General features: G+C 40.7%; 2 protein-coding genes across 7 annotated transcripts in view; one reads left to right on the top strand and one right to left on the bottom strand.

Moving 5' to 3' along the window:
* The window catches only part of KDM1B (lysine demethylase 1B), a 63,225-nt gene extending 41,236 nt beyond the window's left edge, over window positions 1–21,989 (top strand). For 4 of the 5 annotated variants that reach the window (XM_066268301.1, XM_066268302.1, XM_066268304.1 and 1 more), the window contains 6 exons: window positions 465–539; window positions 4,218–4,334; window positions 4,995–5,120; window positions 6,024–6,146; window positions 7,795–7,947; window positions 20,182–21,989. In XM_066268301.1, the coding sequence (XP_066124398.1) occupies window positions 465–539; window positions 4,218–4,334; window positions 4,995–5,120; window positions 6,024–6,146; window positions 7,795–7,947; window positions 20,182–20,265 (678 nt within the window). In that variant the 3' untranslated portion in view covers window positions 20,266–21,989. The remainder of the gene's footprint in view (window positions 1–464; window positions 540–4,217; window positions 4,335–4,994; window positions 5,121–6,023; window positions 6,147–7,794; window positions 7,948–20,181) is intronic. The other variant, XM_066268305.1, reaches the window with a different exon arrangement.
* A 345-nt stretch (window positions 21,990–22,334) lies between these two features.
* DEK (DEK proto-oncogene) overlaps window positions 22,335–26,957 on the bottom strand; it is a 36,337-nt gene continuing 31,714 nt past the window's right edge. For both annotated transcript variants that reach the window (XM_066268309.1, XM_066268310.1), the window contains exons 10-11: window positions 24,318–24,386; window positions 22,335–23,887 (exon numbers count right to left, since the gene is read on the bottom strand). In XM_066268309.1, the coding sequence (XP_066124406.1) occupies window positions 23,876–23,887; window positions 24,318–24,386 (81 nt within the window). In that variant the 3' untranslated portion in view covers window positions 22,335–23,875. The remainder of the gene's footprint in view (window positions 23,888–24,317; window positions 24,387–26,957) is intronic.

The following is a 26,957-nucleotide window of genomic DNA, read 5'->3' as shown; positions in this document are numbered from 1 at the left end:
GTTGAAGCTGGTGAGCTTTGCTCAAACCAGTTGAGCCCATGCTCAAGCTGGCGACCTTGGAGTCTCAACCCTGGGTCCTCCACATCCCAGTCCGATGCTCTATCCACTGCATCACCACCTGATCAGGCTCCCTCCTTTTTTTATAATTTTATTTATAGATTTTAGAGGGGGGTAGAGAGAGAGAAAAAGGAGGGGAGGTGCAGGAAGCATCAACTCATAGTTGTTTCCCGTATGTGCCCTGAATGGGCAAGCCCAGGGTTTTGAACTGGTGACCTCAGCATTCCAGGTCTACACTTTATCCACTGCGCCACCACAGGTCAGGCTGTAACTGTTGTTTTGATCTCTGAATGCCAGGAAAGGATTTTCCATTGCCTTAAAAATGTAAATTTACATAATAGGATACTTGGGAGGGGTCCCAGATCATTTGGTTCCATCATGTTTTTTAAAATTGTTTTTCTGAGCAGGTCCAGAGTATTGATTATTCGGGAGATGAAGTACAAGTTACCACAACAGATGGGACAGGGTATACAGCACAGAAGGTAAGTGCTGGAATTTTTCTAAGTGCTTCAGGTGCCTGGCAGAAACTGAAAAGAGTCTTTTCCACCAAGAAGGTGGCCTTTGGCAATCTGCCTGGAACCTTGTTTGATTTTTGAGGAGTTATGCACGTCCAGTTAATTGTGCAAATCCGATTTAACTAATCTAACACTAATAAATTCATGGCTGATGGAATTCTTAAAATGGGTTCTGTGCAACATTAGTCCTTAGAATTGAGAAAGAAATTTTTTGCCCACATAAATTTGAAAAGTATTGTATACTACAGTTTACTTTTAGGGTTATACAGGGGCATATTAAAGGCTCTGAGAAGGCCTACTTTTAAAAATACCTATTTTAGGCCTGACCTGTGGTAGTGCAGTGGATAAAGTATCGATCTGGAAAACTGAGGTCGCCAGTTCAAAACCTTGGGCTTACAGGGTCAAGGCACATATGGGAGTTGATGCTTCCTGCTCCTCCCCCCTTTCTCTCTCTCTCTCTCTCTCTCTCTCTCTCTCTCTCTCTCTGTCTCACTTCTCTAAAATGAATTTAAAAATTTTTTAAAAAAATTAAAAAAAATAAAGATATCTATTTTACTTTAATTCACTGTTTTCCAGATTGATAAGAGTTTTTTTGTTCATTTTGCCATGAAACCATTTTTCAAATCCGGAAAGCTCTGTTTTCATTTTGAAACTGTGGAAGTACTTCTATACTATTTGAGGTTTATGTAACCACTTCAGTAGATGGACAGTGAAAAAGGTGCTATAATGTAATATGTGAAATCACACTGAGATTTCTGTAGTGTTGGAGAACAAAGGCACTTACTTGGGGTGCAGGAAGATTAATAAACCCCATAAGTTTATTTAAATTCAGTTATGTCTACGTTTTGTCCTTTTTAGTTATCTGAAAGCATTTCACAATCCTTGATATTCATACAGAAGTGAAGGATTGCATATCAAATGGAAAGACGAGGTTTGTGCATGAGTCCATGGAATGGGCCTCATACTATTCGTCCTTTTAACTAGTGGTTCTATAGACTTGGGACTGATAGTGGTTCTCAGTCCCGGCTGCACACTACAACCATGCAGAAGGTGTTTGAAAAGACTGAAAAACATCACCCCGCAGGGATTCTCACTGAATTGGTCTGGTCACATTTGTGATACGCCCTAAGTGATTACAGCATGCAGCTGGAGTGGAGGACCACAGGGCAACAGTGCCCTTATTTGTAAGAACTACTTTACGATTTATAAGATTACCCTAGTCAGGGTAATCTCTCAAATTCTTATTAGTGGTAATTTTTTTTTTTAATCTCTCTTTTTCAAATTGCAAGTCAGCCTGTGGCTCAACTTCTGGTATGTTGTAACTCGGCCTTTGGTCATCCAGAGGATGCCTGTTAAACTCACCCTGCTGGGTCGCCCTCTGCTGACCCTGGCCAGGCATGTTTGCTCTTCTCTCTTTGTGTTCTGGCTCCCAGAGATATTACAGGGCACAGCTTCAGCCTGCGTTTCAAAGCCTACTCTGAATGGTTAAAGAAAATGTTTTTATTTTTATGGTTGTCAGCACACATCACATGGTTTGAGTTGGAAGTTTCCCCAGTTTATAAATGAAAGATTTCTAACTCAACAGGATACCCTGATAAACATTTGCAAACTAATTCAGTCTAGGCTGCTTCAACTGAGATGTAGTGTTAGTTCTTTAATAGCGTATGTTTATATGTTGTGCCTGTTACTTTACCTAAGTTTCTGTGCTTTTGAAAGCTTCTTCCTTATTAAGAAAATCTATAGATCTTATGTTCTTCTAATTTTTATTTATATATCCAAGAGTAATCTTTTTGGTTGTTACATGGTAGCTGTTTCCTGTAACCAGATTGAGGATAGGGCACATGGTTTTTACTTTTAAATTTTTCTAATTTTCTTGTGGCAGAAAACAGTGACAGAATCCCAGGAAGAACTATGAACTTCTGTGAATCAAGCCACATACACTAAATCTTTTTTTTTTTTTTAATTGAGTGGGTGGTAGAGACGGGGGGGGGGGGGGGGGGGAGAGACAGACTTGCTCCACTTAGCACTCATTGATTGCTTCTCATACTGCTCTGACCGAGCTCAAACTGGTGCCCTCAGGGTCACGCCGGCACTCTCAGGATGGAGCCAGTGACCCTGTGATCCTACTGGCAACCTCAGCACTCCAGGAAGATGCTCTGTCTACTGCAGAGCCAAATACACTAAATCTCTGATGCAGGCCATGGTGGATATTGTGCTTTGCATTCAGCTTTATTCCACTCCCGTCTTCCTGTTACCTTGCACTGTAGATGATAGAAAGTAAGCACGCACGCGCGCGCGCGCGCGCGCGCACACACACACACACACACACGCACCTTCCCAGACTCCTTTGCAGCTGGGGCTCTAAATAATAAATGGTTTGGTCATGCCAATGCACTTGTATGATATGGAAGGTCTAGTCTGGCTTTTACTTCATTTCTGCTCCATCTGCTGACAAACACAATGGTCGGGGTGTTTGGTTCTTCTATAGCAGGGACAGTTGAGGGTCCTGTTCAATCATTAACTACAAGGGAGTTGAGTCTACAGCCATACCACCCTGAACATGCCCGATCTCATCTGATCTCGGAAGCTAAGCAGGGTTGGGCCTGGTTAGTACTTGGATGGGAGACAAGGGAGTTGAGGCAGGACACGAGGAATCCATTTTGCTGGTACAGGCTGTTCTATAAGTGGCGTGATTCTGATAGTGGTAATAATGGCTCCTGGTTGTGGCATTGGTCACATGGTTCTGGAGCCAGAAATTTCCTGACTGTGTAGAGAGACAGTAAGTTTCTTTGATGGCCTGGTTTTGTAAAAGACGTTTGAGAGCCATTCTTGAAGGTTCTGTTAGCATCTGTTACTTCATCTGTTAGCTAAATGATTCTGTAAGCCACTTGAGACCATGAAATAATTTTTTTTAGATTTTATTTATTCATTTTTAGAGAGAGAGAAAGAGAGAGAGAAAAAGTGGGGAGGAGCAGGAAGCATCAACTCCCATATGTGCCTTGACCAGGCAAGCCTGGGGTTTCCAACTGGCGACCTCAGCATTCCCAAATTGACACTTTATCTACTGTGCCACTATAGGTCAGGCCAAGACCCTGCAATAAATTGCTTCCTTCTTTTAAAAAAAATTTCATGTGGCTTTACATGATTGTAATAGTCCCTGGTGTTTGTGACGTGCTTTACCATTTATGAGGCGTATTGATGTATATTGTAAGGGGTTTTGTTTTAAGCATTAACCCAATCCTTTGCGATTAGTAGGGTGGGTATTTTCTTGCTCACACTTTAGAAAGCGTCAGAAATGATGCACAAGTTTAGTTCTCCTGACTCCAGATCTAGGTACATCCCTTCTTACAGCACTTATTTTCAGGATTGGGATCTGCTGACTCTTCTTAACCTGGGGTTATTGTAAATCATCTAGACCTTTCTGCAAGTTCCTTCATGCAGATGACAGTGCTTCCCAGCCAGGCACCTTTGTGCAGTGAGCAGCCTGCACAGCTGTGCATGGCAGCGTGGGATACTGACTATCTCATGACCAGCCACAGAGAAGAATGTTCTTTAGGATTGAGATTTTCCTGGAAACGCACGCACTGGGTTGTAGTGATGTTAAGTCAGTTGCTGCTTGTATGTTAACTTAATTATTTCCCACAGGTATTAGTCACAGTACCACTGGCCTTACTGCAGAAGGGTGCCATTCAGTTTAACCCACTGCTGTCAGACAAGAAGATGAAGGCTATCAACAGCTTAGGTGCAGGCATCATTGAAAAGGTGACTGGATCACGTAAGCCCCAGAATTACAGAGATTAATGTCAGTTGACAGGAGTTCCTTCACTTCTGATATTGAGAAGTAGTAGGTAATTTTGAATCCAAATAGAATTTAAAGATTTCCTTTACGTTTGAGTTATTACAGAAGGATATTATGAAAACATAAGGAGGAGAGCTGGCTGAACTCTGTGAATTTTAACTTCAGGAGGATAATCTTGTTATTCAGAATTAGAACTTGTTATGTAAATAAGCAATTCTTCTTTTTCTTCTGTCCTCCATTGGTCAGTCCCAGTGGGGAGAATGTTTGGCTTACTCTGCCTTTAAAATCTTTTTAGCAGAATCTGCCAGTGCTGTAGGAGATACTGGCGGACTGACGAGGGAGTCAGAATTTATTGTAGGGACTTCAGCTTCAAGACCGAGTCTCATGAATGCTTTGTATTTTCAGATTAGCCGAGAGGTTGTTAGTGGGAGTACGGATCTGAGGGATACGAATGGCCAGATGCTCACAGAGAAGAGAACGGAGGTTGGAGAATGGAAAGGGAGTAGTGAGGCTTGTTTTTTTTTTAGTGTAGTTTTAGTTAAGAGCTATAGGTTACTTCTCAGAGATTGTTGTACTTTTCATTAAAGACACTGTTAACCATTTTTCTCTTGCTTACTTTTCAGATTGCCTTGCAATTTCCTTATAGATTCTGGGACAGTAAGGTTCAAGGGGCAGACTTTTTTGGGCATGTCCCTCCTTGTGCCAGCAAACGAGGGCTTTTTGCTGTATTCTATGACATGGATCCCCAGGTAAAGTCATTGGTGAAACATGGTGTGAATTTCTCTATTACAGTTTAAAATACGGTGTGGTAATTATTTACATGTCTAGCTGAAAAACTAATGGACATCGTGGACACTCTCAATGTATGTTTATATTCTGGGAGGATACTTAGAATGGGACATTTTCCTATAGGGTAGGAGCCCCATTATCTGCCATATTTTCTCAAAGTGCTGTTGTTGGTCCCTGAGAAATGAGTTGGTCACTTGTGGAAACTGCATTATTTCAGGCTGATAGGGGAATTCCTTTTAGGGAGAGCCTACCACAGCGCAGCCATGAGTGGTACTAGAAAAGGACTTCCCAAGGATCCTCCAGCAGTGCTGTGAAGGCTGGGTTCTGATTGGCCCAGGTGAGGGCAGGTCTTGGTGTTAGCAGATGTGATTGGTGGGGGACAATAATGATTTGAAAGCTATGGTGGTGCTGATGTCATGCAAAGAAATCCCAGTTGTTTGTTTTTTGTCTTAATTCCAAGAAACATCTTAAAAGATTTCACATGGGAGCTGAGGGCGAAGTTTCTTTACTATTTGAGAAAGTTCTTTCCCTTACTTAATCCACAGACTTCCCTTCTCAACCTTGTTCCACTTCCTCTAAAACAAGTTCTTACAAGCGAAAAGCCAAGAGAACCCTCAATCAGATATTTACACTGCCTCCTGGTTGTTTTTTTTTTCAGCAGGGAACAATAAAAAAATGTGTAGTGTCTAGGCGAATAATGAGTGTCTGTGAGTAGAATGGGCAGGTGAGTGGAAGGATAGGAACGGTAGGAAATAATGAAATTTAATTTGTGAGGTGAGGTCATCTCTTTGGAGTAGTGCATTTAGAGACTTTTGCACCCAAGTGAAAAGTATATAAGCTGCTTTTCTCTGTCACGTGTCCAGAAGAAACACAGCGTGCTGATGTCTGTGATTGCTGGGGAGGCGGTGGCCTCCCTCTGGAACTTGGATGACAAGCAGGTGCTGCAGCAGTGCATGGCCACGCTCCGGGAGCTGTTCAAGGAGCAGGTCAGAGACACCCTCTCCAGGACGGGAAAGACATGCCCGCTCCCAGTGTGCTCTTCCCCACGGCACGCTGTCGTTACCGAGTGAGGGGAGTCAAGGCAGTGGGCCACATTCTTCTCTTGGCCAACACCCAACTTTCCACCGAAGTTCCTGGATTAGATTGCTAGAGCTGCCATAACAAAATACCACAGCCTGGAGGTTTAAACAATGGAGTTTGTTTTCTGACCATTCTGGAGGCTAGAAGTCCAAGATCAAGATGTTGGCAGGTTTGGTTTCCTTGAGGCCTCCCTATGGCTGCCTTCTTGCTGTGGCTTCACATGGTCACCCCTCTGTGTTGTCTGTGGCCTAATCCTCTTTCTTATAAAGACACCAGTCATACTGGATTCAGGCTACCCTAATGATCACATTTAAACTTAATTACTTCATTAAAGGCTCTTTCTCAAACATGGTCATATTATAAAGTAGTGGGAGTTAGAGCTTCAACGTATGGATTTTAGGGGGGACATAAATGTATCCATAACAGTGCCCCATCCCTCCTCTTACACTGTTACCTTCCTTCCCCTTTTCCTTACATCATGAACACCCTCTTTCTTAAGGATATAAAAGGCTCAGAATTTCCGACAATTCTGTATTTACCCAAACCCTAAGCAGGGGTCTCCAAACTTTTTACACAGGGGGCCAGTTCACTGTCCCTCAGACCATTGGAGGGCTGCCAAATACAGTGCTCCTCTCACTGACCACCAATGAAAGAGGTGCCCCTTCCAGAAGTGCAGTGGGGGCTGGATAAATGGCCTCAGGGGGCCGCATTGCGGCCCGCGGGCTGGGCCGTAGTTTGGGGACGCCTGCAAAGGCTTTAGCAATAACTTTCCTTTTAAAGGGACATTGTCCAGAAATTTTTTGTACCCCACATAAGCAGCCAGTGTCTTTTCTGTCTTTCTCCAAGGAGCTTAAGGTACTTTTTACTTGTCAATTTATTAAATCTCAGTCTCTGGAGATTTATAAATGGTGTGGCTTGTATCTTTTTCAAATAAAGGAACAGACGTGGAAAGAAGTGGAATGACTCAAAGGTCACAGAAATTAGAGAAAGAGAGGCATCCAGGGGTGTTGCTTATTTTGCATGATGTTGTTATCTCTCATAGTAGTGCCCAGCTCTGGGGTTATGTCCAAATATTTGTTTTCAAATTATTCAGCACTGAGGACATAGTTTCATGATGGTGCTTCGCAGAGGCTGGCTTACGAAATGATTTGAAACTTAGCATGAAACACATCTTGGATAGCTGTTTGTGGAGCTTGTTGAGATTCCACCTTGAGGTCCTAGAACTCCAGCCCTCCCTTCCCTACTCTGGCCAAGGCCCTGCCTTCTGCATCTCAGGCACAGGCCAGGGTAGGGGGGAGTTGATGGCCCCATGTACGCAGGAGGAGGGTGAAATGTAAAGTGAGGAGACATGTGCAGGGGGAAGTTGCAGAGCTGCGGCAGGAGGTAAGAATGGTGCACAGATATGGGTTAGGGTCATAAAGAGTCAGAGGAACATACTGAAAATGGCTATTTCAGAAAGCTACAAGAATGACCTCAGTTTCTAATGGGAGGGAATTATTAGTTTGGGTTGCATCATGACTAACTCCCTTCTTGATCATGTTCAACCTGACACAGGAAGTCCCCGATCCCACAAAGTATTTTGTCACTCGGTGGAGCACAGACCCCTGGATTCAGATGGCATACAGTTTTGTGAAGACAGGTGGGAGTGGCGAAGCCTATGATATCATTGCTGAAGAGATACAAGGAACCATCTTCTTTGCTGGAGAGGTATGTATCATGATACTAAACCCAATTACTTTTATTTTGATTTCCTTTAATTAAAATGATAAATGTCCAGAGTTTAAAAACTTTTTTTTGTGGGTTTTTTTTTGTGTGTGTATGTGTGTGACAGAGACAGAGAGAGAGGGGGACAGATAGGAACAGACAGGAGGAGAGAGATATGAGAAACATCAATTCTTTTTTTTTTTTTTTTTTAATTTTATTTTTTTAATGGGGTGACATCAATAAATCAGGATACATATATTCAAAGATAACAAGTCCAGGTTATCTTGTCGTTCAATTATGTTGCATACCCACCACCCAAAGTCAGATTGTCCTCCGTCACCCTCTATCTTGTTCTCTCTGTGCCCCTCCCCCTCCCCCTTTCCCTCCCCCATTCCCCCCTCCCCCCCGTAACCACCACACTCTTATCAATGTCTCTTAGTTTCACTATTATGTCCCACCTACGTATGGAATAATACAGTTCCTGGTTTTTTCTGATTTACTTATTTCGCTTCGTATCATGTTATCAAGATCCCACCATTTTGCTGTAAATGTTCCGATGTCATCATTTCTTATGGCTGAGTATTCCATAGTGTATATGTGCCACATCTTCTTTATCCAGTCATCTATTGATGGGCTTTTTGGTTGTTTCCATGTCCTGGCCACTGTGAACAATGCTGCAATAAACATGGGGCTGCATGTGTCTTTACGTATCAATGTTTCTGAGTTTTGGGGATATATACCCAGTAGAGGAATTGCTGGGTCATAAGGTAGTTCTATTTTCAGTTTTTTGAGGAACCACCATACTTTCTTCCATAATGGTTGTACTACTTTACATTCCCACCAACAGTGGATGAGGGTTCCTTTTTCTCCACAGCCTCTCCAACATTTGCTATTACCTGACTTGCTAATAACAGCTAATTGAACAGGTGTGAGGTGGTATCTCATTGCGGTTTTGATTTGCATTTCTCTAATAGCTAAAGAAGATGAGCATCTTTTCATATATCTGTTGGCCATTTGTATTTCTTCCTGGGAGAAGTGTCTATTCATATCCTCTTCCCATTTTTTTATTGGATTGTTTGTTTGTTTGTTGTTGAGTTTTATGAGTTCTTTGTATATTTTGGATATTAAGCCCTTATCTGAGCTGTTGTTTGAAAATATCATTTCCCATTTAGTTGGCTTTCTGTTTATTTTGTTATCAGTTTCTCTTGCTGAGCAAAAACTTCTTAGTCTGATGTAGTCCCATTCATTAATTTTTGCCTTCACTTCTCTTGCCATTGGAGTCAAATTCATAAAATGCTCTTTAAAACCCAGGTCCATGAGTTGAGTACCTATGTCTTCTTCTATGTACTTAATTGTTTCAGGTCTTATGTTTAGATCTTTGATCCATTTTGAGTTAATTTTTGTACAGGGGGAGAGACTGTAGTCCAGTTTCATTCTTTTGCATGTGGCTTTCCAGTTTTCCCAGCACCATTTATTGAAGAGGCTTTCTTTTCTCCATTGTGTGCTGTTGGCCCCTTTATCAAAAATTATTTGACTATATATATGTGGTTTTATTTCTGGACTTTCTATTCTGTTCCATTGGTCTGAGTGTCTATTTTTCTGCCAATACCATGCTGTTTTGATTGTCGTGGCCCTATAATAGAGTTTGAAGTCAGGTATTGTTATGCCCCCAGCTTCATTCTTTTTCTTTAGGATTGCTTTGGCTATTCGGGGTTTTTTATAGTTCCATATAAATCTGATGATTTTTTGCTCTATTTCTTTAAAAAATGTCATTGGAAGTTTGATGGGAATTGCATTAAATTTGTATATTGCTTTGGGTAATATAGCCATCTTGATTATATTTATTCTTCCTAGCCAAGAACAAGGTATATTCTTCCATCTCATTATATCTTTTTCAATTTCCCTTAACAATGGTTTATAGTTTTCATTATATAAGTCCTTTACATTCTTTGTTATGTTTATTCCTAAGTATTTTATTTTTTTTGTTGCAATCGTGAAGGGGATTATTCTTTTGAGTTCCTTCTCAGTTGTTTCATTGTTGGCATATAAAAAGGCTATTGACTTCTGTATGTTAATTTTGTATCCTGCGACCTTACTGTATTGGCTTATTGTTTCTAGTAGTCTTTTTTGTGGATTCTTTGGGGTTTTCGATGTATAGGATCATATCATCTGCAAAAAGTGATACCTTTACTTCTTCTTTTCCGATATGGATGCCTTTTATTTCTTTGTCTTGTCTGATTGCTCTGGCTAGAACCTCTAGTACCACATTCAATAAGAGTGGAGAGAGTGGACAACCCTGTCTTGTTCCTGATTTAAGGGGGAAAGCCTTCAGTTTAGTGCCATTTAATATGATGTTAGCTGATGGTTTATCATATATGGCCTTTATCATGTTGAGATATTTTCCTTCTATACCCATTTTGTTGAGAGTCTTAAACATAAAATTGTGTTGTATTTTATCGAAAGCCTTTTCTGCATCTATTGATAAGATCATGTGGTTTTTGTTCTTTGTTTTGTTGATATGGTGTATTACATTAACCGTTTTACGTATGTTGAACCATCCTTGAGATTCTGGGATGAATCCCACTTGATCATGATGTATTATTTTTTTAATATGTTGTGTATTCGATTTGCTAGTATTTTGTTTAGTATTTTAGCATCTGTATTCATTAGAGATATTGGTCTGTAGTTTTCTTTTTTTGTGCCATCCTTGCCTGGTTTTGGTATGAGGGTTATGTTGGCCTCATAAAATGTGTTTGGAAGTATTGCGAGAAACATCAATTTTTCATTATGGCACCTTAGCTGTTCATTGATTGCTTTTTCATTTGTTCCTTGACGGGGGTGGGGGGCCGGGAGACTGCAGCAGACCTAGTGAGCCAGCGACCTTGGGCTCAAGCCAGCCACCTTGGGGTTTTGTTTTGTTTTTTACAGAGACAGAGAGTGAGTCAGAGAGAGGGATAGACAGGGACAGACAGACAGAAATGGAGAGAGATGAGAAGCATCAATCATTAGTTTTTCATTGCGCGTTGCAACACCTTAGTTGTTCATTGATTGCTTTCTCATATGTGCCTTCAGCAGACCGAGTAACCCCTTGCTTGAGCCAGCGACTTTGGGTCCAAGCTGGTGAGCTTTGCTCAAACCAGATGAGTCTGCACTCAAGCTGGTGACCTCGGGGTCTCGAACCTGGGTCCTTCCGCATCCCAGTCTGACGCTCTATCCACTGCGCCACCTCCTGGTCAGGCCACCTTGGGGTTTTAAACCTGGGTCCTCTGCATCCCAGTTCAACGCTTTATCCACTGCGCCACCGCCTGGTCAGGCAAAAAAAAACCTGTCAAGTTTTATGATGACAAACAGCAGAGGTCCTCTCAGTAATCTTCCTCAGACTTCCAGAGCAACCATTTCTAACTCTCTGCTCTTTCTTCTGGAATTTACTTCATGTTTTAAAATACTTATATTGTCTTTTGATTTTACAAGTTAGACATTATTAATGACTTCCTATCAGGTTAAAAGATTTAGCTCGTTTCATCTCTTCACTACATATTTACTTCACAGTGAAGTTGGTGTCATTGTTGAAGTGATGTGGCTTGGTTAATGTTGCTTACTGCTGACCACGGTGTTCATTGATTCCATTCCTATATAGTTCTCTGTTTTGACCGTCATAATAACCTTGTTTTTCGTTAGCTTAATTCTTTTTTTTTTACTTTAAATATATATATTTTTTTATTCAGTGAGAGGAGAGTAGGTGGAGATAGACTTCCTCATGCACCCCAACCAGGAGCCACCTGGCAAGCCCATTAGGGGTTGATGCTCTGCCCATCTGGGGTATTGCTCCATTGCTCAGCAACTGAGCTCTTCTTAGCACCTGAGGCAGAGGCCATGGAGCCATCCTCAGCACCCTAGGCCAACTCGCTCCAATTGAGCCATGGCTGCAGGAGGGGAAGAGAGAGAAAGAGAAGCACGAAGGGGAGCAGATGGTGCTTCTCCTGTGTGCTCTGACCAGGAAGTGAACCTGGGACATTCACACTCCAAGCTGACGCTCTCCACTGAGCCAACCGGCCTGGGCCAATTTTTATTTTTCAATTCCAGTTAACATACAATATTATATTGCATAGTTTCAGATATACCACCCAGTGATTAAACTTTATATCAGTGGTCCCCAACCTTTTTTGGGCCACAGACCGGTTTAATGTCAGAAAATATTTTTACCGACCGGCCTTTAGGGTGGGACAGATAAATGTATCACGTGACTGAGACAAGCGTCAAGAGTGAGTCTTGGATGTAACAGGGAATCTGGTCATTTTTTAAAAATAAAACATCGTTCAGACTTAAATATAAATAAAATGGAAATAATGTAAGTTATTTATTCTTTCTCTGCGGACCGGTACCAAATGGCCCACAGACCAGTACCAGTCCACAGCCTGGGGGTTGGGGACCACTGCTTTATATAACTAAGTGATCATCCTGATAAGTCTTGTAGCCATCTAACACTATAGATAATTAGAATATTCACTATATTCCCTGTGCTGTACTCTACAACCCAGTGAGTCTTCTGTAACTACCACTGCCAGTTTATACTTCTCAACCCCTTCACCTTTTTCATCCACCCTCAACTCGCCTCCAGTCAGGCAACCATCCAAATGTTATCTGCGTCAATGAGTCTGTTTCTGTTCTACTTGTTAATTTATTTTATCTTTTAGATTCAATTGTGGATACATATGTATTACCATTTTATTCATATTTTTTATCTTTTTTTCTTCTTCTTAAAGAAGACTATTAACATTTCATATGACACTGGTTTGGTGGTGATGAACTGTTAGCTTTTTCTTGTCTGGAAAGCTCATTTTATGTCCTTTACTTCTAAATGATAGCTTTGCTGAGTAGAGTAATCTTGGTTGTAGGTCCTTGCTTTTCATCACTTTAAATATTTCTTGCCAGTTCTTTCTGGCCTGCAAAGTTTCTGTTGTGAAATCAGCTGACAGTCTTATGGGAGCGCCCTTGTAAGTAACTAACTGCTTTTTTCTCGCTGCTTTTAAGATTCTCTCCTTGTCTCTAAGCTTTTGCATTTTAATTATGATGTGTCTTGGTGTGGACCTCTTTGTGTTCATCTTGTTTGGGACTTTGTGCATTTCCTGGATTTATATGTCTTATATTAAGGAATATTTCTGTCATTATTTTCTCATAATAGGTTTTCAATTCCTTGCTCTCTCTTTTCTGCTTCTAGCACCCCCTTGATGCAAATGTTGGTACACCTGAAGTTGTCCCAGAGGCTCTTTACACTATCCTCACTTTTTTGGATTCTCTCCCTCTTTTTTTTTTTTTTCTGTTGATAGTTTTCTGCTTCCTGATATTCCAGATGGATGATTTGATTATTGGCTTTATCAACTCTACTATTAATTCCCTGTACTTTATTCTTCATTTCAGTTAGTGTATCTTTCATTTCTGACTAGTCTGTTATGTGTCCTCTTCCATTTTTATGCTTCCTGTCTCTTTGTTGAAGTTTGCATCAAGTTCATCTACTCTTCCTCTAAGTTCATTGAATGTTCTTATAACCAGTGTTTTTAACTCTGCATCTGGTAGATTGTTTCCATTTTATTTAGTTCTTTTTCTGGAGTTTTGTTCTATTCTTTCAGAATGTTCCTCTGTCTCCTCATTTTGGCAACCTCCCTAAGTATTAGGTAGAGCTGCTATATCTCCCAGGCTTGGTGGAGTGGCCTTGTGTAGTAGGTGTCCAAGTAGCACAGCCTCCCTGGTCACCTGAGCTGGACCTCAGGTGTGGTCCCCCACAGGCCTCCTGTTGTAGTTGAGCCTTGATTGCTGTTGGCACATCAGTGGAGAGGGATTTACCTTTGGGCTGATCAGCTCTCAGGACTGGCTACGACTGCCTTGGAAGATCTGCTGTGCAGCCCTAGCTCCATGGAGCTAGGGCTCTGGTGCCTTCTGAGTCTGCACTTTGTGCATGTGGCTCGTGGAGGTGATGGGGTGGTGCTTCAATGTGCTCTGACACTGTCCACTGGGTGCACTGACTCAGGGGCCTCCCGGGAGGTGCAGGCCAGGGTCAGCCTCCACCTGTGTTCTGCCTGGAGCTACCAGGCATGCGCTACAAAGCAATGTGCCGATATCTGCTACTTTTGCTGGACTTGAGGGTGCCCAGGAGAGGCCAAGTTGTGAACCAAGGATGGCTGCTATGCTAGGCCGGGGCCATTTAGCAAGAGGTACTAGGAATGCCAAGGCCAGAGCTGCTTGTTGGAGAAATTTTAGGGAAGTCTAAGCATGTGCCAAGACACGCCATTTGTATGGAAAAGCCACTGGAAATAGCTTGGGTTGGCCCTCAAGCTGGGTGTAGCAGCCCTCAGGGAATCATCAGGGTGGCGCAAACAGTGTAAGCCAGGTTGATGGAGACTTAGATATGGTGCCCACCCACTGGCTCTTTGTGGGGAGGGCTCAGGAAAGGAACAGTGGCTTTTGTCAGCACTTCTGTTTGGGAAATAGCTGCCCTTCAGCTCTAGTCTTAATGCCTGACAGTTCAGTTCCTCCATATATCTCTGGTATCTTTGAAGCTGCTGCTGCAGCTCTGGAGCTCAAGGAGTGAGTCCAAGTAAGTTTGTGCTCCAGCTTTTTTTTTTATATATATAAATAAATTTTTATTAATTTTAATGGGGTGACATCAATAAATCAGGGTACATATATTCAAAGAAAACATGTCCAGGTTATCTTGTCATTCAATTATGTTGCATACCCATCACCCAAAGTCAGATTGTCCTCCATCACCTTCTATCTAGTTTTCTTTGTGCCCCTCCCCCTTCCCCTCTCCCTCCTTACCCCCCCCTCCCAAGCACCACACTCTTGTCCATGTCTTTTAGTCTCATTTTTATGTCCCACCAATGTATAGAATCCTGCAGTTCTTGGTTTTTTCTAATTTATTTATTTCACTCCGTATAATGTTATCAAGATCCCACCATTTTGCTGTAAATGATCTGATGTCATCATTTCTTATGGCTGAGTAGTATTCCATAGTGTATATGTGCCACATCTTCTTTATCCAGTCTTCTTTTTTTTTATTACAGTGATTAAAGCCTTTAAGCAACTCTTGGCCAATACAGCAAGAATCCATAAAAGAGTAGTGTCCTTAACATGTTCACCAAGTCCAAGTTGGCACCAACACCATTCCAAATCCCTGCAAATGCAACCCAACCCCAGTTCAGTCCGTTAGGAGCTGTCACAAGGAGCAGGAGTCCAGGAAAAGTCCACATCCAGAAAAAGTCCACATGGCACTGGGATTGTTGTCACAATTTCTATACTTTGCAGCTCACGTCCAAATCCCAATGACCACTGCTACTAGCTGGTAGTGCTCCAGCTCTTTAAGAGGAACTGCCTGGGACTCCCACAGCCCTCTGTCTCAGCCACAATCCCTAGTGGTTTTTACAGTGAGAATAGGGACTTCTTTTCCAGTGCCCTGGGCTAAGGGGCCTAGTGTGGGGCTGGGCTCCCTTGCTCCTCAGTGAGGATTTCTTTTTTGTTTAATTAATTTTAATGGGTTGAAATTGATAAATCAGGGTACATATGTTCAGAGAAAACATCTCTAGGTTATTTTGACATTTGATTATGCTGCATTCCCATCACCCAAAGTCCAATTGTCTTCTGTCACCTTCTAACTGGTTTTCTTTGTGCCCCTCCCCTCCCCCAACCCCCTCCCTCTCCTCCCCATAACCCCCACACTCTTGTCCATGTCTCTGAGTCTCATTTTTATGTCCCACCTACGTGTGGAATCATATAGTTCTTAGTTTTTTCTGATTTACTTATTTCGCTCAGTATAATGTTATCAAGGTCCATCATGTTGTTGTAAATCAGAGGTCCCCAAACTTTTTACACAGGGGGCCAGTTCACTGTCCCTCAGACCGTTGGAGGGCCAGACTATAAAAAAACTATGAACAAATCCCTATGCACACTGCACATATCTTATTTTAAAGTAAAAAAACAAAACGGGAACAAATACAATATTTAAAATAAAGAACAAGTAAATTTAAATCAACAAACTGACCAGTATTTCAATGGGAACTACGATCCTCTCACTGACCACCAATGAAAGAGGTGCTCCTTCCAGAAGTGCCACGGGGGCCAGATAAATGACCTCAGGGGGCCGCATGTGGCCCGCGGGCCGTAGTTTGGGGACCCCTGTAAATGATCCGATGTCATCATTTCTTATGGCTGAGTAGTATTCCATAGTATATATGTACCAAAGCTTTTTAGTCAGTGAGGATTTCTATAACTGAGGTATCCTTCCGAATTTTTATCCACCACAGGTGGGTATGGACCAGCCTGTTCTGCATCTCCACCCCTCCTACCAGTCTCTTTGTGGCTTCTTTATATTCTTAGTTGTAGGACTTCCATTCAGCCAGATTTCAAGAGGCTGAGTTGTGGCTATTCTGTAGTTTAGTTGTAATTTTGATTTGGTTGTGGGAGGATAGGAGTACCTTGTTTACTTACACTGCCATCTTGACCCGAAGACCCTAACCATAGCTGAATTCTTATACCCCTCCTAAGTCTCCCTGAACTTCAGTCACCTCTAAATCACTATCAGCTGAGGTGTGAGTCCATGTTTTTGTTTTTGTTTTTATTTTTTTATTTTTATTTTTTTTTATTTATTTTTTACAGAGAGAGTGAGTCAGAGAGAGGGATAGACAGGGACAGGCAGGAATGGAGAGAGATGAGAAGCATCAATCATTAGTTTTTCATTGCGCATTGCAACATCTTAGTTGTTCATTGATAGCTTTCTCATATGTGCCTTGACCGTGGGCCTTCAGCAGCCCGAGTAACCCCTTGCTGGTGCCAGCGACTTTGGGTTCAAGCTGGTGGGCTTTTTGCTCAAACCAGATGAGCCCGTGCTCAAGCTAGCGACCTCGGGTTCTCGAACCTGGTTTCTCTGCATCCCAGTCCGGCGCTCTATCCTCTGCGCCACCGCCTGGTCAGGCTGTTTTTATTTTTGTTTGTTTGTTTTTTTGTAATTTTCTGAAGATGGAAATGGGGAGGCAGTCAGATAGACTCCCGCATGCGCCCGACCAGGATCCACCCGGCATGCCCACCAGGGGGCAATGCTCTGCCCATCTGGGGCGTCGCTCTGTTGCAACCAGAGCCATTCTAGTGCCTGAGGCAGAGGCCATGGAGCCATCCTCAGCCCGGGCCAACTTTGCTCCAATGGAGCCTTGGCTGCGGGAGGGGAAGAGAGAGACAGAGAGGAAGGAGAGGGGGAGGGGTGGAGAAGCAGATGGGCGCCTCTCCTGTGTGCCCTGGCTGGGAATCAAATCCAGGACTCCTGCACGCCAGGCTGATGCTCTACCACTGAGCCAACTGGCCAGGGCTGAGTCCATGTTTTGAAACCTCTTTTCCTGGTGTATTCATCCCTCTGCTCCTATCTGCACTGGGTTGATCTCTAGGACTCCTGGGAACATCTCCTTCATACCACTTTCCCTTTCTTCCATTTTTTTCTTATTTTTAAAATTTTTATAAACTACACATAAAATTTACCATCTTAACTACTTAAGTGTCCAGTTAATTGTAATTCATTTACATAGAACCATCAACACGATCTATCTTCAGAACTTTTTCATCCTGCAAAACTGAAACTCTGCCCCCACTCAACAACTCTTCTCCCCCAGCCCCTGGCAGCCACTACTTTGTCTCTTTGTATTTTTTCTAGGTACGTCATCATAAGTGGAGTCAGAGTATTTGTCCTTTTGTCACTGGTATATTTCATTTAGCATAATGTCCTTAAGGTTCATCTGTATTGTAGGATGTCAAACTGTCTTTCCTTTTTAAGACTTATATCCTGTTTATCCATTAATCTGTCATGGACACTTGAGTTGCTTCCACCTTTTGGCTGTTTTGAGCATTGCTGCTAACATGGGTGTATACATATCTCTTCAAGAACTTTTTTTTTTTTTTTTTTGTATTTTTCCTAAGTTAGAAGTGGGGAGGCAGTCAGATAGACTCCTGCATGCACCCAACTGGGATCCACCAGGGGGCGATGTTCTGCTCATCTGGGCCGTTGCTCCGTTGCGGCCAGAGCCATTCTAGTGCCTGAGGTGGAGGCCATGGAACCGTCCTCAGCCCCTGGACCAACTTTGCTCCAATGGAGCCTGGGCTGCAGGAGGGGAAGAAAGAGACAGAGAGGAAGGAGAGGGGGAAGGGTGGAGAAGCAGATGGGCACTTCTCCTGTGCGCCCTGACCGGGAATCGAACCCAGGACTTTCACACACCAGGCCTGCACTCTACCGCTGAGCCAACTGGCCAGGGCCAGATGCCTTTTTGATTCCTTGCACCTGGAAACTCATGACCTTCAGCCCTAGATTTTACTTCTGATTGTTTCATTTTTTCCTCTATTTCTGATCTTCTATTACATATATTGGACTCATATTATCTAATTTTCTTTTCTTTGCTATTATTCATTTGTCTTTTTATTCTGCTTTTGTGGCGGGGAGAGTTATCATCCAGCCTTTATACTGACTTAAAATTTTGGCTTTTACTTTCTGAGCACTTTATTCTCAGACTATTTCTTTTTGGTCGCTTCCTCTTGTTTTGTAACTTGTTCTTTGCATGACTTCTCAGAATTTCTATATTGTCTCCTTTAGCCTGTGCCTCCCACATGTCCAAATAGCCAGTCCTTAACTGTGCTCAGATTTGAGTGAGGCATTCTTAATTTTTTTGAGTGAGTCATTTTTACAAAGCTCATCAACCAGTGATTGAATCTACAAATCAGTATCTAGCTCTTTTTGCAGGAATATGGTTTCTCTCATTTGTATGGTGAAAACTCAGCTCCTGGCATTCTGGGAGCCGGAAACCTCTTAATTATGAAGACTTTAACCCCCATTTCGTTTGGCATCTTACCCCTGCCCTCTCCCTCAGATCCCCTGGGGGTATAGTGGGCTGGGGTGGGGAACCTATGAGGGGCCAAAATGTTCTTTGCAGTCCTTAATTTCCTTCCCAGCGATAGCCAACCTCTGTCTCCATGGTTCCTGATGCCCCCAATGGCTGAGAATTTTTAAGGATTATTTGGGGTGAATTGGCTTGCTTTTGTTATCACTCTATCCTGCCCTATCCCCCAAACTTAGCTGAGTCAAGTGACTTCTCAGGACTCTTTCCTCTGCTTTCGTGCTTTGTACATTATAATTTGGGATTACTGAGGTCTCCCAGCTTTATCTAAGATAGTGCTTTTATTTTTTCTCTTCATTTTTAAATGACCACAAAAGACCATTTAAAAACCAGCGACCTTTGATTATTACTTCACAGGCCAACTTTGTAGGAAGAGCAGAATGGCTGCATGCCAGGCGACTGCCAGCTGCTCCAGGAGATGACTGCGTTAGGACCCTGGACCATGAGCCGGGTGTGGAAGGAACCCGTTTTGCTTTTTTCTTTTCTTTGCTGTTTAATAGTTGTTACCTTCTTATAGAACCCATTTCTCTGTGGTTTATATTAGTCACTCTCTTCTACATAATTGTATTCCTGCTGGCCTGATCCATTCACTTACTGAAGTTTTTGTCATATCCAGTTTCCATGTCACATCCCTTCCACTCAGCCATCAATTTAGGTGACATGAAACCTAAAGCAGTTCCCATGGAACTTCATCTGTTTGTTATCTTCCATTTTCTATGGCCTGCTCACTTCATTTCAGCTAGCCTACCCCACAGCTACATTCCAAGCCTACTTTCCTGTCCTGGGCTTGCTTATTGTTCCCACCACAACCTACGTGCAAGGGAACTGTCTCACTGACAGCCCTCAGCCACCTCACTTTTCCTTTCCTGCTGAACTGCTCTGTCCTTCGAGTCCCTCAACTCGAGCTATCCACTTGTTCCATCTAGCGAAATCATTACGTTGGAGTTGTGATTTACTTTTTGTGCCGTTTCATTTAATGCTGATTTAACAGCTACATTACTTGTCTGAGGAGAGGTACTATGACTTATTCATTGTACTTAATTCTAGGACCTGTCATATATAAGTCTTTAGTAGAATGCCAAATAGTCCTTCACAGGAGTGCTGAATTGACTATAGAATGAATGCATTTAGTAATGCATGGGAGACAACAGGAAAAGGTCAGGTGCTGTGATGGGTGTGTACTGTTAACCTGAGCACACAGGAGTGGCACTAGTCTTCACTTTGGGACGATCTAGGAAGCATATGCTCATATTACCTTTGATTATCATCTGAATTCCTTGTATGTGTTATCAAATCTTGCATTTATTTTTTACAGGCAACAAACAGACATTTCCCGCAAACGGTTACTGGGGCATATTTGAGCGGTGTTCGAGAAGCAAGCAAGATTGCAGCCTTTTAAATAGAATTTGGCTGGACCCAGTTTTCTACTGTATCCCAAGTGGGAAAGACGTTAACCTCACTTTCACAAAATCAAACAAAATCATCTGAATAACAAAACTGCAGTTTCTAAGGTGGTTTGATGTTAACCCACGTCACCACTCTGAAAGCATTAGCCCTAAGAATTGTTTTATAAGCACTTATATTTAATTGCATTTTTCACAAGTCTAACTTGCGCTCAATCTTCTAGATTTCAGAATAAGGCAGACTATAAACTTAAACTAAGATCTTGGGTATGATTCTTCCATAGTTGGAGATTCCCTTTAAGTCTAACTTTTTGTTTGGCTGATCAATTTTCACATACTGAGAAACCAAGCCAATCAAGCAGAAATCATTAAAAAAACAGAGCCATGTATATTTCTTCTGTGACAACTTATCACTCTTTGCCAATGAGCCTTAAGATTTTTATATAGTTCTAACATTAAGCTTTTACTTAAAATTTCAATAGAAATCTTTCCTTTTGGATACAGCACAAACTTCAAACAAAAGTAAATGAAGCTTCTGGAATATTTTATATACTTCCCATTGGGTGTTCAAAATAAATTTAAATTGATATCTCTTGTGATAAAACATTTTAGGTTTGTGTCCTCATTGGCAAAAGAGCAAAATTTTCAATCCTTAAACAGTACAGGTTTGTATCACTGAAAATGGGGTAGAGATAGTGTGGTCTTCATATGTCAGACTATAGGGCTGATTTTCCTTTGAGCCAAATTTGGGTGGATGGCACACTTCAAATAGCCTTAATTTTGGTAATTACTAGCAAAAATATTTTGTCAGAATCTAAAAAAAGCCTCTTCCCACTGCCTCTTTTAAAAATAACTGATTCAACCTATAGGAGTATTTTTTACAGAATTGTTTTCAGTATTCCATCGGCAGGTCCACTGGAAAACTGCAGAAAAATGTGATATCCTGGTTAAGTATTACATATTTTATAAGCCATATTGTAAAAGCCTGAGAACATGGCAAATACTTTTTCCTTTTATCGCTCATGACAAAAGAAAAAAAAAGTCACTTAAAACAGACACTGGTTTCAGGGTCTTCAAGATGTTTGTCTTGCCAAGAATTTCAGTTTACAGGTAATAACATGGATAATTTAAGTGCTTCTGAATGACTTTAAAGCCACTTTTTAAAATAATAGGATTTTAAGTCAGCTTATAAATAACAGTATCGTATGCAAATGAATGGTGAAACTAGATACATTTCCGTCCCCATCCAAGTATGATACAAATGAAAGGAAGATGGAGTTTCAGAGTTACACAGGGAATGATATTTAAGTTATCTGATGAGATTCATTGGTACTAACTGGCAAGTATTCTGCTTTCAAGTGTTAGGAATTAAAGCATTTAAAGAATAGCATGTGTTAAGTGATAAATGCAAAATATTTTGTTTGAAATGGTTCACAATAAATTGAGTCTAGGCACTTAAAATTGTGTTACAAACAGGAAAAACCTCCTTAATAAAGTACAGTAAATGTGTATTTAAAAAAACCCTCATTTCTTGTCTTGTGTCTACATCTGACATTTTGTTAAGGAACCATGGTACTTTTAAATTCTTGAGTTACTGTGAATGCTTTTCATTGTTCTGAAGATTCTGTAATTGAGTAGCCATGAATATACAATGTTTTAACTGCAGATTGTGAACAGCTGGTTGTGTAAAACTAAATAAAAACTAAATTTGTTTTTCAAATCCACTCTGCACTGTAGTGATGAAAACACATTACATTCTCATGAGTTTTCACACCTGCCAACCACATCCCTTCACCTATATACCCTCCTTAGACCTTTAAGGTCATAGGCATTTCTATACATCCCCTTTAAGTCAATGGCCATAAAGTAAACAATTATTAACCTTGATCAACTTACTTTTGTGAACAACTATTTTCCCCAGGAAATTTCTTTGTAGTGCATTTATTCAAAGTGAAAGTGGTCAGTTATCACTGAAGAACATTCTAATTATATACATGTTCTGAAATCCTTATGTAGAGGAGAAACACTATAAAAACCTCTAAATTAAGTTGACATGCAAGAGACAAAAGCATTATTACTTTTATTGACAAAGTTTATAGGAACAAATGAAATACTTAAAATCAAAGGCCAATTCACAGGTTCATTTACTTTATTCATTTGTATTAAGTGCACCTTTTTCTAATATGTTAACAATTTATCAAAAAATCAAAACTGAAAGTACCTGTTAACAGTCTACCTATTTTTACAGATTTCTGTTCTACAATGCAAAGGTATTTTTATTTTAATCACTTAATTGGTTCATCAAAGCCTAATTCTCTCATAAGCAGCATGTTTTAGTTTAAAATTCAGAGATTTAATAAACTGATTAAGACAGTCAATTTAAAACAAATTCGTTTCATTCAGGGTGGTTCATATGTTGATTACCTAGAATCCTGATTAGCCAAAATTTAAAACCCAGCAGCTCTCATTCCACAAATGCATTTCTCCAATGTTAGAAACATTTCTTGAATGTTAGGAACGAGTCTATTCTCACTTTGGAGAACTATTTTGTCAGATACCCACTACTGCCTGCACATTATCTTCTAGCATTACACCTGGTGCTTTTTGTCTTAATTACAGAGGTCCAAGTTTCCTGTAAATACCAATATCTTATATGGGCAAAGCAGTTAATAAAAATCAGTAATTTATTATAAGCCAAATGTTCTTGTACTTATCCCACTATTCCCTAAATTTCCGAACCTTTAATGTGTTGATTTTGGTCTGTCCTTAATGTAAAATATATCTAAAAACAATGGTTGCAGAGTTGACACCAAAACAAATTAATGACACTTTCAAGGCAAAGCAGAGAAACTGTTACTTCAGTGTTTTCTTCACTGAATTCTGACTCACTGCTCTGTGATACCATCTGGCTGAACACTGACATTTCAGTTTATAACAGTAAAGATACCTACACCTCTATGGGTTTAAAAATTGATCTGCACAAAAGAAATAAAAAAAAAACTTTATATACAACAAATTTGTTTTTCAAAATACAAAAATAATATCTGTCACTTGTCATGCTGACAAATTGATACATATATACATGCAGGAGAAAAGTTCCAATTTAGTCATCCGGACAGCTGAAGCTTCTATATTCTTAGTATGATGAACACACTGCCACTGAGTTTTTACACTGACAGATGTATTCAAAATATTTCATATACTAAATACTGCATTGGTCTCTGCATGTATAAGTGCCAGTTATAATAACAGTTTCTGTTCTCCTTGATTAAAAGTATGTCTCAAACAAGCTAATATTAACTGCACTAAAAACTACAACAGTTCAAGAATTGATGACCTTATTTAAAGAAATCCAAAATGTACAAAATAACAACTATAAAAGGAAGGAACAATCACTCCCATGCAAAATTTTAAACTAAAAACTGCATAGAAATGCAATTTAAAATGGCAAACTCAAATTTACATAACACTTAAGATAAAAAAGTCAGGAGTAAATTCTACCAACACAATTCTTGCAAGGATTTAGAAAAGTAAATACATTCTCTTTGCTGGTTTAATGGTATAAAGCAGATCTTTAAATCCATAGAACTGCCTCTGTCCTTGATCTCAGGAAATTAGCTGTAACGAAAGAGAAAAACATTATTTCCCATACCCAACATACAGTATCAGGTACACATAAATCATAAAACCTATTTCACTTTAAAATATTTGACTACTGTGACCTTGGGAAATTAGTGGGAGTCAGTATGAACTAGAGAGCTACTGCTAGTCCTCTCCTTGCCGGACTGGTGGACAGACGTGCTCTTTAGTTGACTGAGCATCTCTTCTCATCTGAGATTAGGGTCTGCTCTTAATGTGGAAGCTTTATTTTAAACTCTAAAATGGGAATGAAAAGAAATATCTTTCCCCATCTATTCTGAGGAAATCTGAGGATCAAATGTGACATTTAGTAATATATTTTGAAAAACATGCACTATCTGATATACTGTACATTTCTTTGTCTCTTATGTCCAAAATGATCAAAATTAAATATGGTGGATAGATTTACCTCTTTAACAGTTGTTTTTATGAAACCTTTTCTTTCAGTCAAATCATAAGCAGGATAATTTTCATATACCTATAGTAAAAAGAAAAACAAAAGATTTAAAAATCCAATAATGCTATTTTTTGACAAAAAGTGTATATTATGTACTAACAGCTGCATGTATATTCTAACAGTACTTTGACTCATCAGAGAATTCTATTGCAAATGAGTAGTTTTAATAATGTTGTATATACAGTAGAAAATAAACTAGCATACAAACATGCTCAGTGTTTTAAACCGGGAGTATCAGTTGAATTAAACATGGGTAAGGAAAACATCTAGATAACCTATGAAAACATGTCTAGGTTATTTTGTCATTAAATTATGTTGCATACCCCTCGCCCAGAGTCAGATTGTCCTTCATCACCCTCTATCTATAGTTTTCTCTGTGCCCCTCCCCCTCCCCCTAACTCTCTCCCTCCCTCCCTCCCCCCACCCCTGGTAACCACCACACTCTTGTCCATGTCTCTTAGTCTCGTTTTTATGTTTCACCAATGTATGGAATCATGTAGTTCTTGTTTTTTCCTGATTTACTTATTTCACTCTGTATAATGTTATCAAGATCCCACCATTTTGCTGTAAATGATCTGATGTCATCATTTCTTATGGCTGAGTAGTATTCCATAGTGTATATGTGCCACATCTTCTTTATCCAGTCTTCTATTGAAGGGCTTTTTGGTTGTTTCCATGTCTTGGCCACTGTGAACAGTGCTGCAATGAACATGGGGCTACATGTGTCTTTACGTATCAATGTTTCTGAGGTTTTGGGGTATATACCCAGTAGAGGGATTGCTGGGTCATAAGGTAGTTCTATTTGCAGTTTTTTGAGGAACCACCATACTTTCCTCCATAATGGTTGTACTACTTTACAGTCCCACCAACAGTGGATGAGAGTTCCCTTTTCTCCGCAGCCTCTCCAACATTTGCTATTACCCGTCTTGTTGATAATAGCTAATCTAACGGGTGAGGTGGTATCTCATTGTAGTTTTGATTTGCATTTCTCTAATAACTAAAGAAGATGAGCATCTTTTCATATATCTGTTGGCCATTTGTATTTCTTCCTGGGAGAAGTGTCTGTTCATGTCCTCTTCCTATTTTTTTATTGGATTATTTCTTGTTGAGTTTTATGAGTTCTTTGTAAATTTTGGATATTAGGCCCTTATCTGAGCTGTTGTTTGAAAATATCAAATAAATGATACTTTTTTTGTGGCAGAGACAGAGAAAGTCAGAGAGAAGGACAGAGAGGGACAGACAGGGAGAGAGATGAGAAGCATCAATTCTTCGTTGTGCTCCTTAGTTGTTCACTGACTGCTTTCTTTTATGTGCCTTGACCAGGGGGCTACAGCAGAGCAAATGATCCCTTGCTCAAGCCAGTGACCTCGGGGTCTCGAACCTGGATCCTCTGCATCCCAGTCTGATGCTCTATCCACTGTGCTACCACCTGGTCAGGCTCATCCAACTATTTATAATTCAGTTTGAACTCTAGTGTACTTCAGCCTTCATTCATAGCTCAATCCCTTCCCCAAGTAGGTCTTGGGAGTACTCTATTCCTAATATCTTACTCTAAATTTCTCTCTTTTATCAACTTGATACCTCCTGTTTGATTTCACAGTGACTTCTAGTCCTGACTCCATATGCACCCTGCCAGCTTCATGCCTGCAATGTAGTTCAAAGTCAGCACACTTTTCTCTAAAGGATCAGACTGTTTAAATGGTCAGCTTTTCTCATGATGCATTTATGCCACTGCTCTGTGGAAGCTGCGATGGCCAGTACTTACAATGACCATGTGGCTGTATTACAAACAATCACATTAAGATGGATTTTGCCCACAAGCTGATAGTTTGCCATTCCCTGCAAATACAATCATTTACACTACTTGAATTGTTGACTCCTTGTTCAATTTATACAACGCTACAAACCTGAGGTGGTCTAGCTACCAACTAGTTAGGCCCAGAGAAAAGATTGCTGTGGGAAAATTAGACAACTTGCAGACTGATCCTGTTTTGAGTCTATGATATTCAATGCCAAAGCCTCCCCAGCAATCCCAAGTAGCTCTCTAATCAGGTCCTTTCACTCCTGTCAATGACAATTTCATCCCCTTACTCAAGTGTCCAACATTTTTGTTCTCAGCCAGGAAGCTGTAATTCCAAACTCCTTCAACTCTCTGACATAACTTTTCCTCCAGCTTCTGTTTTGGACTCATCACCTCACCACTTCTTTTCCCTCTGCAGAGAGCTGTCCCTCAACTCTTCTGACCCTCAGCGTCTTCTCTCCCACACTGCCCACAGCCTAACACATGCTTGTGATCTATTTCCCTTCTAATGCAAGCCACTTGAAACACGTTAATTTACTTCCCTCACTATTCATTTACCACCCATTAAAACTGCTCTTATATAAACAATTATCTCCTAATTGCTAAGTCCAAAATCCCTCCACCTCACTCAACATCTCCATATTAATAATCCCCTTTTAAAAATTACATTAAATGTACTCACAAAACCATTCGAAGGGACAGAACTAGTTTCCCTATACTCCCTCCTCCCTTTCCCTGCAGACTGAGGGTCGGCGTGCTGTGCATTCTTCTAGACTGTCTTTAAAAAGTGA

The sequence above is a fragment of the Saccopteryx bilineata genome, chromosome 3 (genome assembly GCF_036850765.1).
Source record: "Saccopteryx bilineata isolate mSacBil1 chromosome 3, mSacBil1_pri_phased_curated, whole genome shotgun sequence".
In the NCBI taxonomy this organism is placed as follows: Eukaryota; Metazoa; Chordata; class Mammalia; order Chiroptera; family Emballonuridae; genus Saccopteryx; species Saccopteryx bilineata.
The sequence above is the reverse complement of the archived record's forward strand: the minus strand, read 5'-3'. Positions and strand labels throughout refer to the sequence as shown.